General features: G+C 41.0%; 1 protein-coding gene across 1 annotated transcript in view; it reads left to right on the forward strand.

The window, feature by feature from the left end:
• Positions 1–19,167, forward strand: part of LOC103194393 (selectin P) — a 104,677-nt gene that overhangs the window by 62,576 nt on the left and 22,934 nt on the right. The window contains exons 3-10 of the mRNA XM_007937782.1: positions 733–1,119; positions 3,646–3,753; positions 4,743–4,928; positions 5,789–5,974; positions 6,774–6,959; positions 8,597–8,782; positions 10,703–10,888; positions 16,320–16,505. Coding sequence (XP_007935973.1) covers positions 733–1,119; positions 3,646–3,753; positions 4,743–4,928; positions 5,789–5,974; positions 6,774–6,959; positions 8,597–8,782; positions 10,703–10,888; positions 16,320–16,505 — 1,611 coding nt within the window. The remainder of the gene's footprint in view (positions 1–732; positions 1,120–3,645; positions 3,754–4,742; positions 4,929–5,788; positions 5,975–6,773; positions 6,960–8,596; positions 8,783–10,702; positions 10,889–16,319; positions 16,506–19,167) is intronic.

Below are 19,167 nucleotides of genomic sequence, written 5' to 3' on the forward strand. Positions count from 1 at the left end.
AACAACAACAACAACAACACGAGACTGGGCCAGGAGGTATGTTCCAGGTCATAAAGCATCTTATTTTCATGCTAAAGGTAGAACCTGTAGATCCAAGACAGCCATAAAGGCATTTTATGTGTCATTTAGCTTAGGCTTGGACAAATTACAATGCCTCTTTCTTTGAGTTAGGAGTCCCTGGGTGGCACAAATTATTAAGCATTTGGCTACTAACCAAAAGTTTGGTAGTTTAAATCCACGCAGAAGGGCCTTGCAAGAAAAACTCAGTGATCTGCTTCTGAAGATCAGTCATTGAAAACCCTACAGAGTGCAGTTCCACTCGGACACACTCGTGGTTGCCATAAGTGAGAATCAATTCAATAGCAATTGGTTGGTTTTGTTTTCATTGAGTTAGCGTCAACTCGGCAACTGGTTTGGTTTTGGTCATTTATAAAAGGAAGGGATTAGATTAGATGAGCTCTGAAGTTCCTTCCAACTTTTAACTCATGATTCCAAATCTTTAATACCAAACATCCTTAGAAGGGGATACTTCTTATTCTGACTTTATGTACACTAAAAGTAAATATAAAAATCCACTCTTATTCCTTAAAACTATATTAGACATAAAATAGTCATGTTTTGGGTATTTGTCTTTGGTCAGAAATTCATTGGACTACAGACAAGCATACTAAACAATCACAGCCTCCTTCTGATCTGTGATACTAACCTGGCACTCACTTTTCTTTACTCTAGAACTAATAAACCAAAGAGAAGTGGCAGCTTGGACGTATCATCACAGCACAAATGCATATACATGGAATGTTTCCCGGGCATTCTGCCGGAAGTACTACACAGATTTAGTGGCCATCCAGAATAAAAATGAAATTGCTTACCTCAATGATTTTATACCTTTCTACAAATCTTACTACTGGATTGGCATCCGAAAGATCAATAACACTTGGACTTGGGTGGGAACCAACAAGACTCTCACTGAGGATGCCAAGAACTGGGCTGAAAATGAGCCCAACAACAAGCAGAACAAACAGGACTGCGTGGAAATCTACATCAAGAGCTTATCGGCCCCTGGCAAGTGGAATGATGAGCCCTGCTGGAAAAAAAAGCGGGCCCTATGCTATACTGGTAAGGTCTTCTCTTACAAGCCAGTTGCCATGGAGTCAATGTCAATTCATAGTGAACCCATGTGTGTCTCAGTAGAACTGTGCTCTATAGGATTTCAGTAGAAGATTTTCTGAATGTAGATCAGCAAGGCTTTCTTCTCAAGCACCTCTGGGTAGACTCAAACCTCCAACCTTTCAGTTAGCAGCCAAGCAAACACCATTTGCACCACCCAGGGACTCCAAGGTCTTCTTTACTCCTCTGAATTTTGTCCTTCTTTTCTTTTTAAATGGCTTCACTAGTTGGTTAAAGGAAGCACTGAGTCAATTAAATGGAGTCACAAAGTCAGGGGGATGAAAACAATGGGTAAACGATTATCAGTTACTATCAAGTCAATTCCTACTCATAGCGACCCTATTGGACAGATTAGAGCTGCCCCTTAGGGTTTCTTAGGCTGTCATCTTTACAGAAGCAGACTGCCACATGTTTCTTCCATGGATGGTGAGTTTAAACTGCTGACCTTTTGTTTAGCAGCCAAGCTCTTTAACCACTGCATCACCAGGTAAACTGAATTTATTGAGTATACCTTGAGGAATATTAGATCAAGATTAGAGAAAAATGGGCTTCTGAAACTAAAAGGAAATTTTTATATCACCCAGCCCACCCTTTCTATTTTACACATGATGAAATGGAAACTCAGGGAATTTTTTTTCTCATGGTCCTATAGCAGGATAGAAGCAAAATTAGGATTAGTAATCAGTCTCCTAAATTTTAAATCCAGAGCCTTTTCTGCCACTATGCAATCTACTCCTGTAGTGATACTGCCTCGGAAACCGAAGGAGGGCTTGTTATGAGTCGGGTCCGACTCGACGGCAGGTAACAACAGCAGGCCCCTAGTATAAGAGAGGGTAGGACCAAAAACAGGGGGCTAGGAAATAGAATGGTAGATATGAACTAAACCTTTATCTTGCAGCTTCTTACCACCTCATTCAGTGGAACATTCCTCCTGCAGATCCTTGCACATATGCTCTCTGGGTAAAACGTTTCTATCCTTGGAGAAAACATATGCTCCTAAAGATTTCAAAAGGGAAAAATAAAGCAAGTAAACCAAAGAGAATCCTTTTGGGTTCCTTTTACTTGTTTTAACAAAAGGCCAGTGAAAGAATGATTTTAGTATCTCAGAGTTCAGGGAAAAGAGCGATACTCTAGCACAACTCTCAATGCAACATGTGGATTTCCTTTTATAATTACCCCAAAGTGAACCAATGTGTGACCAAGGCTTAGTGCAAGAGAAATAGACACCAGAAAATTGTCCAGCCATAGACCTTGCCCCTGCCTGTGACCTTATGAGTAAAAACATCTTTCACAGTATCAGTTTAAATACTAATCAACTACCAAGAGCTCTGGTAGCATAGTGCCTAAGGCACTTGACTGCTAACCAGAAGGCTGGTAGTTCAAACCCACCAGCCACTCCTCGGAAGGAAGGTTGGGCAGTCCTACTTCCGTAGTGATACTGCCTCGGAAACCCAAGGAGGGGTCGCTATGAGCTGGAGCCGACTCGACGGCAAACAACAACAACCAAGAGCATACACCCTCTTCTCTCGCAGAAAAGAAACCTTAGATCTTCTTTACTCTGTCTGGCACAGACTTAGTGAGAAAGGACCAGCAGGTCAGCCATGGTCCACACCATCTCAGCCTAGCATATTTACATCCTTGAAACATCGTTTGTAATTTATTGTCCTTTATCATGAGTAGGTCTTAAACATCTCATTTGGCTTCTCTCCCCGTATGGTATTGAGCATAGATTTGAAATAAAGTGCGCAAGGACTTTTGTCCTAAAATTGGGCAAAATTGGCTCAGAGAAATAACTAGCCTAAGGTCAGACAGCTAGTAATGCAGCAGATCCAGGATTCAGATTATATCTGTGTGACCCCCATGTCTTGTTCTTAACTTCCACACTGTAACATCTATGACAGGGGCTTCTGTAATAATCCAACTCTATGAATGTTGTTGTTGTTGTTAGGTGCCATCGATTCAGCTCTGACTCATAGTGACCCAACATACACAGAACAAAACACTGCCTGCTCCTGCACCATCCTCACACTATTTGCTATGCTTGGGCCCATTGTGGTAGCCACTATGTCAGTCTATCTCATTGAAGGTCTCCCCCTTTTTCACTGACCCTCTATTTTCCTTCTCTAGGATAGTCATACTTTAGGAATACTCTTGGTTAAAAAATCAGAACCTATTTTGTGCCACATGGAAGAGTTTCTCTATCCACACATCTACCGATGGCTTTATTTGTCCCTTCATGTCCACATAGAGCCACTCTCTTCTTAGGAAACAGTAAATGCAGCATGGAAATAGAAGCCATGTAATGCCCCAACAGGCTGTCATGATAGCTTTCACAGGAACAGGTTGGATCTCCAGAGGACATTGTGGTTCTCTGTTGTCTGGCTAACTTAGTCCTACCCAAACAGATCTGAATCTGTGGCGTGGAAAAACATGTCCAACAAATGTTCATAATTCTGACCCTTCCACTTCATTCAGCCTCCTGCCAGAGCATGTCTTGCAGCAAGCAGGGAGAGTGCATCGAGACCATCAGCAACTACACCTGTTCCTGCTACCCTGGATTCTATGGACCAGAATGTGAATATGGTGAGGAAACGATTTTGTTGATGTCATTCTGGTCTTTGGTCTTGTTCTAAAGATGATGCCAGAATGTAAATGAAGCAGAGATTCTCTGGTGGGTGACCTGGGTCACCTAGGCTAGACCCAGGTGCCTTCAATAATCTGTCTGTTTGCCCCAGTCAATTGTTCCTAGATATGCTCTCTGGGTAAAACGTTTCTATCCTTGGAGAAAACATATGCTCATAAAGATTTCAAAAAGGAAAAATAAAGCAAGTAAACCAAAGAGAATCCTTTTGGGTTCATTTTACTTGTTTTAACTAAAGGTCAGTAAAAAAATGATTATTTCCCTAAAGGCAGCCAATACAAAGGGATCAAGTAAAGATGGGTGGATAGGGTTGGAGACTAAAAAGATAGAGTTAGTCGGAGGGGGATCTATGTAGGAGATCTTGGATAGAGTGGGAGAACAATGTGGAACAAAACTCAAAATCATTAAAAAAACAAAAAGGGGGGACCAGGTTTTTTGGTCTGATAGAGCCTGATGGAACCCCTGAGACAATAGCCTCTAGCTTCCCTTCAGGTCTGGAATTGAACCCACTCCTGTGGCTTCCAGACAAGCAAAAGACAGGGATATGAGCTGAACATTTACATTAGGTAGATACACTCCTTGGAGAGATCAATCATGGGAGAACAGAAGGGCTGTGTATAGATGGGGAAACAGCTCAGCAGGCAGGAGTGCATGAGAAGGAAAGGCACAGAAAAGAGGTAACTATGGGGAGGAAGTGGGTGGAGAGCTGTTGCATTATGGGAAATTGCAGTCAATGTCATGAGACAAAGTGTATATGAGCTGCTGTATGAAAAGTAAATTTGCTCTATAAACTTTCACCCAAATCACAATAAAAATTTAAAAAAGAGAGAAAAAGAGAGTTAGGATAGTGACAAAGAGTCAGCTTTTAGCAAATTTGACCTTGTCTTTAAGTATACAACTAAAAAAAAAATTATTATTTTATCCCTTGCAGTCAGGGAGTGTGGAGAATTAGATCTACCTCAATACATGCTGATGAACTGCAGCCACCCTCTGGGAAATTTCTCTTTCAACTCACAGTGCAACTTCCACTGCACTGAAGGATACACATTGAAGGGACCCAGCAAACTGGAATGTTTGGCTTCTGGAAACTGGACAAATAAACCCCCACAGTGTGTAGGTGTGTAGTGTCTATTCTTTCTATTCTTGTGGACAGACAGAATTTCAAGGGAATAATTGAGCTTTCTCCACTAAAACTGTGAGAAATGATGAGGATGCAAGTTAGGTGGAAAATTCTGCTAATTTCTATTACCTGTCAATCAGAGTTACACTACTTTTTCTTTTATTATTGTTGTAAAAAATATAGATAATACATTTGCCAATTGAGCATTTGTGACTTTAACAATTCAGTGAAACCAATGACATCAATGATGTGTAACCATCACCAATATCCATTGCCATATTTTCCATTCCCATTAAGAGAAACTCAGTGCTCACCAGAAAAAGTTTTCCCTCATTCCCTTCCTTCTTGCCCCTGGTAACCACTGTTAAACTCTGATATCTATGTATTTGCCTATTTTAAGAGTTTCATTTAAGTGAAATCATACTATATTTGTCTTTTGGTGATTGACTCATTTCACTCAGCAAAATGTTTTCAAGGTTCAAAAAGAGTAACACTAATCTTGATTTCCATGGTATTTTGTATCTTCAAAGCAAAGTAACTAGTTTAATTCTTCCTTCTCAGACAAAACCATTGGGAAGGTATGTTTTTGGTTTTATTAGTTGCAAAGCAGAGTAAGATAATGAGGAGTTGGGCACTGAGTACTATAAATTTGATATTTTTACTGGATTTTTTAAAAAAGTAAGTTAAAAATAAGCATATTTGGATCTTTCCATCTAGCTATTGAATGTATCATTTGGCTACCCATGTCCATCACCTAGTTTGTTACTTTGGGAAAATCTAGTTGCCACAGAAACTTGGGATTACAAGGTGTTGAACATAACCAAGGGCTCATAGCATTGCTCTCTGGTTGTTTTCAGCCACCCACTGTCCACCCCTGAAGACTCCTGAACGAGGAAGCATGGCCTGTCTTCCCTCTTCAGAAGAACTCCAGCACCAGTCCAGCTGTAGCTTCCATTGTGAAGAAGGATTCACACTAGTTGGGGCAGAAGAGGTGCAGTGCACTGCCTCTGGGATGTGGACAGCCCCAGCCCCAGTATGTAAAGGTGAGTTCCAGACAGTTAAGGAAGTACAGTGTCCATTGCACCCCAGTCCTTTCTGAGTGTACAGATGAGACTGCTCAGCACATGGAGAAGCCGGCTTGCATTACCAAAATTCAACTCTTCTTGTATGTGCCACTCAGCTAGACTGGAGACATCTGGAATAGAAAATGAGTGTCAAGTTCCAGAAAAACAAGAGACTGATTTGACTACAAAAAATAAAAATAAAAAAAGGAGCTCTGGTGGCATAGTGCCTAAGGCATTTGACTGCTAACCAGAAGGCTGGTGGTTCAAACCCACCAGCCACTCCTTGGAAGGAAGACTGGGCAATCTACTTCCATAGAGATACCACCTCAGGAACCCAAGGAGGAGTTGCTACGGGTTGAAATTGACTCAGCAGCAGTGAGTTTTATTTAGTTTTTTGCCCTAAAACTTACAGCCCACAAGCAGTTGAGAATAACCTAATCCATAATGGTCTTACATTACCCATATCATATAAGAGGAAAAAAAGATGACATATACATCTGTAAAGAGATGCTAGAAGATCTACAGGGACAGGCTTATAGACACATAAGGTTTAGAGGACACTAAGAATAAAGCTTGAAAGAGTCCACATATTTAAGGAATTTGGACCATTTTGAGGACAGACTAGTGTACCAAGTCTAGATAAATGTCATTCAGGCCTTAGAGCTTCCTAGTTCCACATCAATCTCCAGAGGTGGTTCTACACTTGTTTTCCAGCTGTGGGCATGTTATTTCTTCCTTCCTCAGTATTTTTTTCTTTGTCCTTGTTTGTTCTCCCCAGCTGTGCAGTGTCAGCTCCTGGAAGCCCCCAGCAAAGGAACCATGGACTGTGTTCATCCACTCGCTACCTTTGCATATGGCTCCACCTGTAAATTTGAATGCCAACCTGGCTATCAAGTGAGGGGCTTGGACACTCTCCGCTGCATTGGCTCTGGTCAGTGGACTGCACCCATGCCAGCATGTGAAGGTAGGATTTCCCTTTAGCATCCCCAGCCTACCTAGGAAGGAGACAGGACACAGTGGAAAGACAAAGGCCTCTTAAAATCAGGGAGGCAACCTCCAGGCTCTGGGAATAAAGCAAGATGTTCAACCTCCAAGAGCCATGATTTTCTCATCTGTGAAATGGAGCTAAAAATTGTAAGGTCTTAGCATAGTGCCTAAGGCATTTGACTGCTAACCAGAAGGTTGGTGGTTCAAACCCACCAGCCTCTCCATGGAAGGAAGACTGGGCAATCAACTTCCATAAAGATTTACTGTGACCCAACTTGGGTGCCTACAAGTCAGAATTGACTCGATGGCAGTGAGTTTGGTTTGTGAGCATGAGAATTGAGTATATAAAATGTACACAATTAATTAGAAAGTATAAAGTACATAGCATAGAGCTGGCATCCAATAAACCTTATTCTACACCTGTTCTTTTTCCTTCCTGCCCCACTGATGTGTAGAAGCTATGGGACAATGCACTAAACTTGAGAGGGAGTCAAAGTGGTTCTATTAGGGTAAAGTGAGATGCCCCTTCATAGCCTACAGAAGTCCCTGACAAAGGAGCAAAGGAAGACTGAGTAAAGAAAGAACCTGTGATGCAATTGCATAATACCATTAATTGTAGGCAATTGCATAATATACGAATTTGAGTTCTGTGCAATTATAGAGGGGGAATAGAGAAGCAGGAAATTAAAGACTGGATCAGTGGATTTCCAGGACACCCCGACTACAAGCTCAGCTCTGCTGCTGTCTATCTATGACACCTTGGGAAATCCACTTACATTTCCAAACCTGACTCTTCTCATTTGTAAAAATAAGAGAGACGTGCTAGAGAATCTTAGGTTCTAAAACACCCTGATTCCATAAAAAGCAGAAGTCAAGCCCAGGATGCACACAAGGGTGCAGAAGAAGGTGGTCTTTATACCCTGCAAAACCCCTGGAACAGCTTGGAAATGGAATGTTTTATTAAAGGAAGAGCAAAAGGAAACCAATCCTGTGAGAACTGAGGTCACTCAGGGTTTACTTGTACTCAGGAACTTACTGGGGCTGCACTCACTTGGAAATTGAAGTCTGATTAGGATGACATACACCTTGATTAGGCTCATTGGGGATTACCTACAGAGCTAGGTAACAGAGTGCCAAAAATAAGCCACATGGTCCTATAAAGCCAGCCTTTTCCAATATCTACTCTTTCCAGATTGAATTCCACAAATACTGTCCATAAATATTTAATGAGCACGTTTGATGTAGCAAACACTATATTATGCTCTGGGATACAATTAAGACCTACCCCAGCCCTCAAACAGACTATAATATTCACAGAAATAACACAATAGCATGTGAATAGAGCAAGGACAGGGGACTGTGGGAGCACATTGGAGGATTTCCTGCCCCTCTCGGGGTGAAAAGGTGAGCATCCTAAGAAAGTGAAGTCAAAACTGAGACCTAAAGCATGGCGTGGGAAGGTGTTCTGGGCAGAGCTTTTAAAAAAAAGGATTTAATATCCTGAACATACTGCCAATGTGGGTAGAAAATATGTGGCATCTCCCTGAGAGGCTCTTCTAGAAAAGAACCGGGACCTCCCATTACCTGCTTTCAGACAATAACTTTTCCATTTAGCCATTGCATGTGACTCAGTGGAGGCTCCTGTCCACGGAAGTATGGATTGTTCCCCGTCCTCACATGGATTTCAGTACAACAGCAACTGTAGCTTCCATTGTGCCAAGGGTTTCCTTCTGAAAGGAGCTGAGACGGTTCAGTGTTCTGACTTGGGACAGTGGACAGCACCAGCACCAGTCTGTCAAGGTACAGTGACATTGAAATTTTCCTTTTGTCTTTGGCTACCCAGAAGACATGGGCATCTTTTTTTTAGCACTGTCATTCATTTATCCATCAGATACTCCCTGAGAACCTACTGTGTACCAGGGATGAAATAGTGAAAAACCATTCTTAGGTCCAACATGGTCCTTACAACAAACTCAAGGTGAGGGTTGCACTGATCAATATGTATGAGATGAGATGGATCGGCATGAAGGAGATGGGGAGGGGGGAAGAATGGTACATGAGGAACAGCACAGGAGGGATGAAGAGTAATGGAAGAGGCACATAGTCTTGGCTCTGACATTTCCTGTCAACAAACTTTTAATCCCTCTGAGGTTCAATGTCTTCCTCTATAAAATGAGGGTACTATCGCTTGCCTTGAGGGTAGTGGTGGTTCAGTGGTAGAATTCTCACTTTCCAATGCAGGAGACCCAGGCCTGATTCCCAGCCAGTGCACCTCATGAGCAGCCACCAGCCATCAGTCAGTGGATGCTTGTTGTTGCTATGATTCCGAACAGGCTTCAGTGGAGCAGGCAGATTAAGATGGATTAGGAAGAAAGGCCTAGCTATCTATTTCCAAAAACCAGCCAATGAAAACTCTGATTCCCATTGTGCATATGGTTGTTATGAGTTCTGAGCCAAGTTGATGGCAGCTAACAATAACAAAGGAACCCTGGTGGTGCCGTGGTTAATTGTTTGGCTGCTAACTAAAAGGTTGGCAGTTCAAACCCACCCAGCAGCTGCACAGGAGAAAGATGTGACCATCTGCTTCTATAAAGACTGTAGCTTTGGAAATCCTAAGGGATGGTTCTACTCTGCCCTACAGAGTTGCAATGGGTCAGAATTCGACTCAGTGGCAATGGGTTTTCATAACAACAACAATTACCTGCCTTACCTATTTGCCTCACTAGTAGTTGTGAATCAATATGTGTAAAAGCTTTATAAATGTAGGTTAAATACTGGCAATAATAACATAATATTATAAATCATATGTCCATGTCTGTTTTTTATAAAATGATCATCTTTCGATATTTTGTATTTTCAATATTTTACTCTTATAGGATAACTCAGGCACAGGGAGTCTAGGAGTATTTGTTTACAAGAGGTACTCCACACAGAAATGATAACAGCATGTCATGTTGCCATCTACTAGGAACCCTAAGTAATTTATGTAACTCCCCTGTGTCTAAGTTTACACTGATGTAACCTTAAATGAGGTAGCAAAGTAGTAGATTATCGTGCCCTGTGGTAGTGAGACTTAGTGAGGGCAACGTAATATATTGCAGGTGTATCACCTGGAAGAGGAAGACACAAGAGCCCTTTTACATGCTTAACAGGGACCATAAAGGATCATCCAAGCCATTCTTATCTCCAGACAGAACTATTCAGAATAAATAGTTGGATGCTCACTTAAGCATCTGAAGATGTAGTCTCAGTCTCTCCTTTGATAGGCCTTCCTAATGTTTTCCACTCTGACAGTCAGGGTCTGCATCCCACACATAGTTTTAATGGTATTACTGCTAGTACTGTTACTACTTCTATCATTAATAATGATAATAGCATATTTTTCTATTACAAATAACATCTTGATAAGAAAAATCTTTGAACTGGTTTTTGTATGCATATGTACTTCATAGCATAGATTCTTAGAAATAAGACTCAGGTTCAAAAGTATATTTGGAAAGTTATTGATAGATTCTGCCAAAATGTTCAACAAGGACTTAATATTTTCCCAATAAAATCTTTCATATGCTATTGTAATTAAATAACACTTTTATCATCCTCTAGGCTAAACTATCTCAGTTTAAGGATCTCTGTCCTTGGCACTAGGAAAGATTAGGGATCAAAATGAATGAGTACTTGTATATAACTATTTCCCCATTTCCTTACTTCCTCAACCCTTAGCTCTGCAATGCCAAGATCTTCTGGCTCCCAACAAGGCCCAAATGAACTGCTCCCACCCCTTTGGTGCCTTCAGGTACCAGTCAGCCTGCAGCTTCACCTGTGATGAAGGATTGCTCCTGGTGGGTGCTAATGTGCTGCAATGCTTGGCTATTGGGAACTGGAGCGCTGTGCCTCCGGAATGCCAAGGTAAGGCTGTGTGGGTTTTTTTTGTTTTGCAGCATTTTGGAAATAAAGCGTAGACTGTCTTTTAGAAATGGTAACTTTCCATGGCTGGCACCTTGAAAAGGCCTAGAAAATGAATAAATATTCCCACTCAGCCTTTCACCCAAGGACCCCAAATGCAAAAGCCTTCAGGGGCTATGCTGATAATACAAGCGTCAATGTTTGTCAACAGACAATAGGGAGTAGTCCCTACTAACTCCTTACCAGAGTCTTTGTTGTTGTTGTTGTTAGGTCCTGTCAAGTAGGTTCCAACTCATAGTGACCCTGTGTACAACAGAACAAAATATTGTGGGTCTGGCACCATCCTCACAATCATTACTATACATGAGCCCATTGTTGTAGCCACTATATCAATCCATCTCATTGTGAATCCTTTTTTATCAGAACCTATAGGCTCTTTTCATGAATCAGGTACACTGTTCTCAGTTGGCTAAAAACAGTATCTAGAAATAGACATGGAAGGTAGAAAATAGATGCAAGATGGCTGTTCCAAGACTGACATGGTGTTTACTCCTATGAGTCATAGAGTATAACGGTGGAATGAAAGGAAAACCCATGGAGTATAATGGTACAATGGGGGACAGAATCTACAAGTATACAGTTGCAAACATCCTCCAAGATTTGTATAATATTGGAGAAATATCCTTACTTAGGATAAAGTGAGAATGATGAAAAGTGGAAGAAACTGACCTTTAAACTTGAGATTACGCTATTCTCAGAAGAGAGAAACTTACAGATTCAGTATAAGCATTTATATACACACTGTATTTGATATTTGATATTTGTATTTGTGTTCTGTCGATATTGTAACATCCGTCTGAAATAGGATTGATTCTAGTCATCTGTATTTGGGGATTAAAGGATAGATGTATGTTTTCTGTACTCCTCATTCTTTTTTACACTCATTGTATCCAATTCTTTAGGTTTATTTATGGCAAATATTATTTTTAAAAAGCAAGACTTTTATTTACAAAGGCTACAGAAAAATAAGAAAGTAGAGAAACAAAATTATATTCTCTTAAATATCTCCACCATAAAATAGATACTACCATTCTGGTATGAATTAGTCCTAATATTTTCCCCATCCATTTTTTCTCTATGCAATGAATTTTTTTTGTGTGAAGCATACACAATTTTAGTAAAAAATTAATTATAACCAAAAAAAAACCTCACTGCTGTCGAATCGGATCCGACTCATAGCGACCCCTCCTTGGGTTTCCAAGACAGTATCACTACGGAAGTAGAGTTCCTTCTGAGGAGTGGCTGGTGGATTTGAACCTCCAGCCTTCTGATTATCAGTCAAATGCCTTAGGCACTACGCCACCAGAGCTCATTTTATTGTGCTTCACTTTATTGCACTTGTAGATACCTGTTTTTGCAAATTTAAATTTTGTGGCAACCCTGCATAGGGCAAGTCTATTGGTGCCACTTTTCCAACAGCATGTGCTCACATCACGTCTCTGTGTCACATTTTGGTATTTCTTACAATATTTCAAACTCTTTCTTAATGTTATTGCACATTTAATATAGTATAGTGTAAACATAATTTTTTATAAGGACTGGGAAACCAAAAAATATGTGTGACTTGCTTTATTGTGGTGTTTCGGAATAGAACCTGCAACATATCTGAGGTATGCCTGTTCTGAATGCCTACCTTTGTCTATTCACTTTGTATGGATTCTCAATATCCGATGAAAGCAAGCAGATACATGGTTTTTACAAAGAGGGAACCACTTGCTGTTCATGTCAAACACACACGCATACCATTACTAAATCGGGCCACTGGTGAGGGAATGAATGAACAAATTGTTCTGGTTACCTAGTGCCACTCTGACAGGAGTATACCACAAATGGGATGCTTGAACAAACAGGAGTTTATTCTCTCACAGTTTGAAGGCTTTAAGTCCGAGTTCAAAGTGCCAGGCTCTAGGAACTGGATGAAAGCCTCTCAAAGCTAAAAATAGTATCTAGAAATAAATGCGGAAGGTAGAAAATAGATGCAAGATGGCTGTTCCAAGACTGACATGGTGTTTACTCCTATGAGTCATGGAGTATAATAGTGGAATGAAAGGAAAATCCATGGAGTATAATGGTGCAATGGGGGATAGAATCTACAAGTATACAGTTACAAACATCCTCCAAGATTTGTATAATATTGGAGAAATATCCTTACTTAGGATAAAGTGAGAATGATGAAAAGAGGAAGAAACTGTGCTTTAAACTTGAGATGATGCTATTCTCAGAAGAAAGAAGCTTACAGATTCAGTATAAGCATTTATATACGCACCATATTTGATATCTAAAAGCCATTGTATTCTGTCAATATTATAACAGCTGTATGAAATAAGATTGATTCTAGTCATCTGTATTTGGGGGTTAAGCTCTGTATCCTGCTCCCACCCCACTGGAGCTAGAGGCTCTTCTTCACTCAGACAGCTGCTGGCTGCTGAGACTGACAAGCTCAAGGTTAACAAGTAAAAAGGCACAGTCCCGATGTTACCAAACCACACACCAGGCCATTAATTCAAGTCCACTGAAAGTCCCAAGGTTGGGAGAGCATGGCAGGCTGCTGAATAACAACATGGCTACATGCAGGGTTCAAGCATGCCATAAGCTAGATACCATGCCCCAAGGCTTCTCCTTATATACAGGAAGAGGACCACATCCCTAAGGCAGCTACTCAGCTGCTCACAGTAGATTCTACCATGGAGTTGATAACCAGTCTCATCATGGGGAATACTACGTCCTGTGCCCAGCCACTCAACCAGGCCCAGCCAAGTTGACACATAAACTTAACTACCACACAAATGAATAAACAAACTCAGAAAAATGGAGTGTCCTTCAATCCCATGCACCAAGAGTATGACAAGTCACCAGGGTTTGGGTAGAGTGAACCTTCAGAGCCAAGAGTATGACAAGTCACCAGGGTTTGGGTTGAGTGAACCCTCAGAGCCTGGTGGCACAGTGGTTAAATGCTTGGCTGCTAACTAGAAGGTTGGTGGTTCACACCCACCAACTGCTCCATGGAAGAAAAATTCAGTAGTCTGCTTCCGTAAAGATTGAAGGCTTGGGAACCCTATGGGAGCAGTTCTACCCTGTCCTATAGGGTCACTATGAGTAGGAATCAACTCAAAAGCAATGGATGGAAGGATAGCACCTTCAGAGTAAGGTCTAGAAAGAATGTGATGGGCTGTGACCCTGCCTCCTCAGCTCTCATTCTGGCTACATTGAAGCCTGGATGCATCACAAAGTCCACACTGTTTTGGGGGAGGATTTGGGGTCTTTGCTGTTGGTCATCATGGTGCTCAGACCTCTTCTGGGGTGCCCTGAGTTGTACAGGGCACAGATTACAGTTCATTGCCCCATACTGGCCTATCTATGGGCGTTTCACAGCAAGAAGGTTGCTACTCACCACTGCTTCCTGTGACCTTACAGTTCCCTTCTGCTTTTTGTTCTTTGTTTACTCTGACTGAACTTTCTCCTCATCCTCTCATTGCTGAATGCCTATCAAGTGAAATACCCAAATGTGGGCTGGACAGGAAGGTACAAATATGCTTGCAACCCGCTAGATGTTGTAATACTTCTGAGAGTGTGCTAGCAGACAATTTCCCTTTTTAATGCTTACTCCTCCACAGCCACCACTTCTGTAAGAGAAATAACTGGAAATGGACTCAATGACACTAAGATTCTTGCACACACCCTTTGCGTCAATTTACTCTTATAGTTTACAGGTTCCTTGAGTTGTCTCCCCTCCTCCCTCCCCAACTCACCCCTTTTTGCAACTGAATACAAAAAGATGTTTCAGTGTCAAAAGCAACTAAATCTTTGGACAAATTGATGAATTTTTGGGGAATGTAGCTGGAGAGAGAAAGGAATAAAGGACACAGAAGAGCATACACTCAAGACTGAAGACTGGTCTAAAACCATATGCTGCTCAACCAACTCAAACAGTGAAGAAGAAACACCTGAACCAGGTGTTTGCTTAATCTTCATTTTTTGAAGCCAACAGATTTAATTCAAGCTTTATTATTTTATTAATTCAGAAAAAGGCATCTTGATAGCTATTAATATTTGCATGTTATTTACAGAATATTTTCACTTTTGAGCTTTGTAAAATTCCTGAGAGCTATATAATGCTATTCTTCCCATTTTACGGGTAAATAAATTGAGGCTCAGAGAGGTTAAGTGACTTGCCAAAAGTCACAAATCTGTTAAATTACAAGCTTAATTGTCAACCGAAGTTTTTGGATGGCCTAAAGGAGCCCTGGTGGCAAGGGTTAAGTGCTTGGCTGCTAACTGAAAGGTCGACAGTTCAAACCCACCAGCTGTTCCACCTGATCCTTGAAAGATAAGGCAGTTTACTTCCATAAAGATAACAGCCTTGGAAACTCTATGAGGCACTTCTACTCTGTCCTGTAGAATCGCTGTGAATCTGAATCGACTTGAAGTCACACAACAACAACAACAACTTCTGTTAGTGCAACCGCATTGAAGGAAAGCAGGTTCCTTATTGCCTCAGACTCTATTTCACTAGAGTGAGGCAAAGAACTATGAGGCCTAGTTTAACTTTTCAAATAAGTGAAGAAGTTCAGTCATTTGTGGCTGAACTGTAATCACTGTGGGATGCAACTGGTTTTAGGAGATAGAAATTAGCATTTCCAGACATGTTATTACACTATGTGCCTACTTTGTGTCCATAAATTTATTACATTCTAAAATGTCATTTTATGTATGATTTCATGAGATTATTATTATATAGCTAAGGATGCCTGTAAGGCAAGGATTATTATTTTCCCCATTTTACAGGTAAAGAAACTGATATTCAGAAAGAATCTTTCTTTGAATCTCTGGATAATGGATATTATCCAGGGATCTATTGCTAATAAATAACAGAGCCAAGATGTGGAGCCCAAATTCTTCCTACCACCTGGTTGGGGAAAGAAGTTTAAGAAAGGCAAAATAGTATTTTATCCCATATTCTTTTTTCCAATCTCTTGTCACTGTTTCCTGGACCAAGTCATTAGGGCTGTTTGTGAACAAGGTATCGAGGAAGCAGCCACTTCTGGTCCAGCTCAGGGGCAATCAGAATGAGCTGCACAACTATCTTTCCAAACAGGTCACTGCCTCCTTTTTAAAATCACCTCTCAAGCTCCTTGTGGGTGAGTCTTTTAGGGTGTCTGTAAGCTGCTATTTTACACATCCATGACCTCTAAGTGGTGATAAGGCACACCATGGAATACCAACAGTCATTTCAAAGCAAATTATGCCCTTGGGTGTTCAGGAGGTATGGTGCGTACGCGCACACACACACACACACACACACAGAGGGAGAGATTTAGGGTTGATGAAAATGAAAATAATTTCTTATCTCTTCCTGTGCCGTGCTCCATGGTAGCTATTACATGCACACCTCTGCTAAGCCCTCAGAATGGAACAATGACCTGTGTCCAACCTCTTGGAGATTCCAGTTATAAATCCACGTGCCAATTCAGCTGTGATGAGGGATTTTCTTTATCTGGACCAGAAAGGTTGGATTGTACTTCATCTGGATACTGGACAGGTTCCACACCAACATGTGAAGGTAGGAGGACAAGTCTGTCTTTTGTTGTGGCTTTTCAGATAACATTATAGGAGTAGAGAATCAGCAGAGACTCATGTACAAGTGTTCTTCAGTCAAGCAAAAAACAAGTTCTCCACAAAAAACGTGGTGATCTAGATGAAAAGCTGCTCTCTCTCCAACTCTCTACCTCTCTATCTTTGTAAATAATCTTTTATTAATAATTCTAGTTAAACATTTCACAGTTTTATGAAGTATCTTCATGTCATCAAAGGATTTGATGTTTACCACAGTTCTGAAGTAATGAGGGAAAACAGTATCATCTCTGTTTTATAGATGAGGAAACCAAGATTCAGAGGTTGAATAACTTGTCTCAGGTAACACTGTTAATAAGTGATGAAACCAGCTATGTTAGTAGGACTTTTAATTCCTTATAAAGCCTTTTTCCACTACACTCTTCGTTCATGCATGCATTCATTTATTCATTCATCTTCACTGAGTAGTAGTGAGTCCTAGACACTGAGTCCATTCAGCTTATTCAGGGATGGATGGGATTTAATCCTAGCCCTTCAAGGATCTCACAGTCAATTTATGCACATCTCTCCTCCCTTTACTTTTATATGGATTATAAGCTTTCTGAGCACAGGGATTGTGCCTTCTTTATATTTATATCCTCTGCAACTACACAAAATAAAAGTGGATGTGTGACAAATATCTGTTGAAATATTTGCTTATTATCATTTACTGATAAAATTTACTCAAACATATAATCAATTGATTATGAAGTAGTAAAATCCTCAAAGGTTGCATCTTATCTGTCTTTGATTCCCCCCAAAGTATCTAGAACAGTTTCTACCACATACCAAAAACCAAACCCACTGCTGTCAAGTCAGATCCGACTCACAGCAACCCCTCTTTGGGTTTTCGAAGTGGCATCACTACAAAAGTAGATTGTCCAGCCTTCCTTCCGAGGAGTGGCTGGTGGGTTTGAACCTCCAGCCTTCTGGTTAGTAGTCAAATGCCTTAGGCACTATCCACCGGAGCTCCCTTTTTTTTTTTTTAAGAGCTTGTTTTACATTCAATGTTACATGTACATTTAGTTTCACTCTCCATTTACCACGTCCAACCCTAACCCAGTCTCCTCCCCTCCCTACCCTGTAACACTCCCCCTGTGCCCCTCAAATTTATGCACTCCCGTTTGTCCTGCATTTCCTCAATTTGAATGTTGGTCCTCTGGAGTCCCATGGTCTATTGTTCCAAGGGATGTATTCCCATAGAGTATGTGGGTGCTTCATCCTGGGTTAAGTGGTCTGCATGTACATCTTGTTAATTATTGGGCTAGGAGCCAGCCCCTGGGGGTGCATTTTATTCCAGATGCAGAATGTATTCCAGGACCATAGTATTAGGGGTCTTACCAGATTTCATCTGACCAGTAATTCTGGTCATTATTGAGTTTTTGGATTTTGTTCCACATTTTCACTTCCACTCTATCCAGGATCTCCAGATTTGATCCTTTCCTGAATGGTTGCCATTGGTAGCCAGGTACCATCTAGTTCTTTTGGTCTCAAGGGCCATCGTGTCCTATGGCTGATTGCTTCCAAATGCCTTTGTCTTTTGTTTGTTTGTTTGTTTTTCCATTCTTCACTTCCTATGGTAGGAGATCATTAGCTGCATCTTAAATGGCCTCTTGAAAGTTTTTAAGACCCCAGTCACTACTCACCAATGTAGGATATGGAGCATAGCTTTTATGTATTTTGTTGTGCCAATTGAGTCTGGTGTCCCCCAGTACTATGGTCCTGAGACAGTAGAGCTGTTGGATCTCTCTCCCATAATGTCTAGTTGTCTGTGAGGGATTACTCTGTGTCTGTCTTCTATTGTTTCTGTAAGGACTGCAGGTGTTTTGTATTACTGGTGTCTGTGCAAGATTAGCCTCAGCTGAATCTATCCTTGGTCTAGAGTATACTCCTGTTCACTGACTGCCATTAGATCCTCTCAGGTGTTTATGTGTTTATCTGTAGCCTGGTGTTTGGTGTTAATGACAATGCAGTATTGTGGACACATTGGTTGGTATTAGCACCTGTCATCTATCTCTTATGTGCACAATTTGGTGTCCTCCTATTTCCTAATGTTATGGTGGTCACAGATCCTTCCCATATATCCATACACCTACTCGCATCAGTGTGTGGGCACCAACTAGTGTGAATTAATCCCTCCCCACCCCAGTAACCTACTAAGTGAGTTCCCTTTCCCAAGCAAACCCTTCTCTGTCTTTATACAGTAATGGGCTCATACAGTACTTGTCTTTCTGCAATTGACTTATTTCACTCAGCATAATGTCCTCCAGGTTCATCTACGTTGTGAGATGATTCACGTAGCCCTCATTGTTCTTTAGTGTAGCATAGTATTCCATTGTGTGCATGTACCATAGTTTGCTTATCCACTCATCCGTTGATGAGTGTTTAGGTTGTTTCCATCTCTTTGCTATAATGAATTGTGCTGCGATGAACATAGGTGTACATATGTCTGCTTGTGCACTATCTCTCACCTCTTTAGGATATATTCCTAGTAATGGAATTGCTGGGTCAAATGGTACTTCTATTTTCAGTTTTTTAAGGAAATGCCATACCATATGCCACAATGGTTATACCATTTTACAATCCCACCAGCAGTGCACAAGAGTTCCAAT

The sequence above is a fragment of the Orycteropus afer genome, unplaced genomic scaffold (genome assembly GCF_000298275.1).
Source record: "Orycteropus afer afer isolate SDZICR_OR568_19922 unplaced genomic scaffold, OryAfe1.0 scaffold00044, whole genome shotgun sequence".
In the NCBI taxonomy this organism is placed as follows: Eukaryota; Metazoa; Chordata; class Mammalia; order Tubulidentata; family Orycteropodidae; genus Orycteropus; species Orycteropus afer.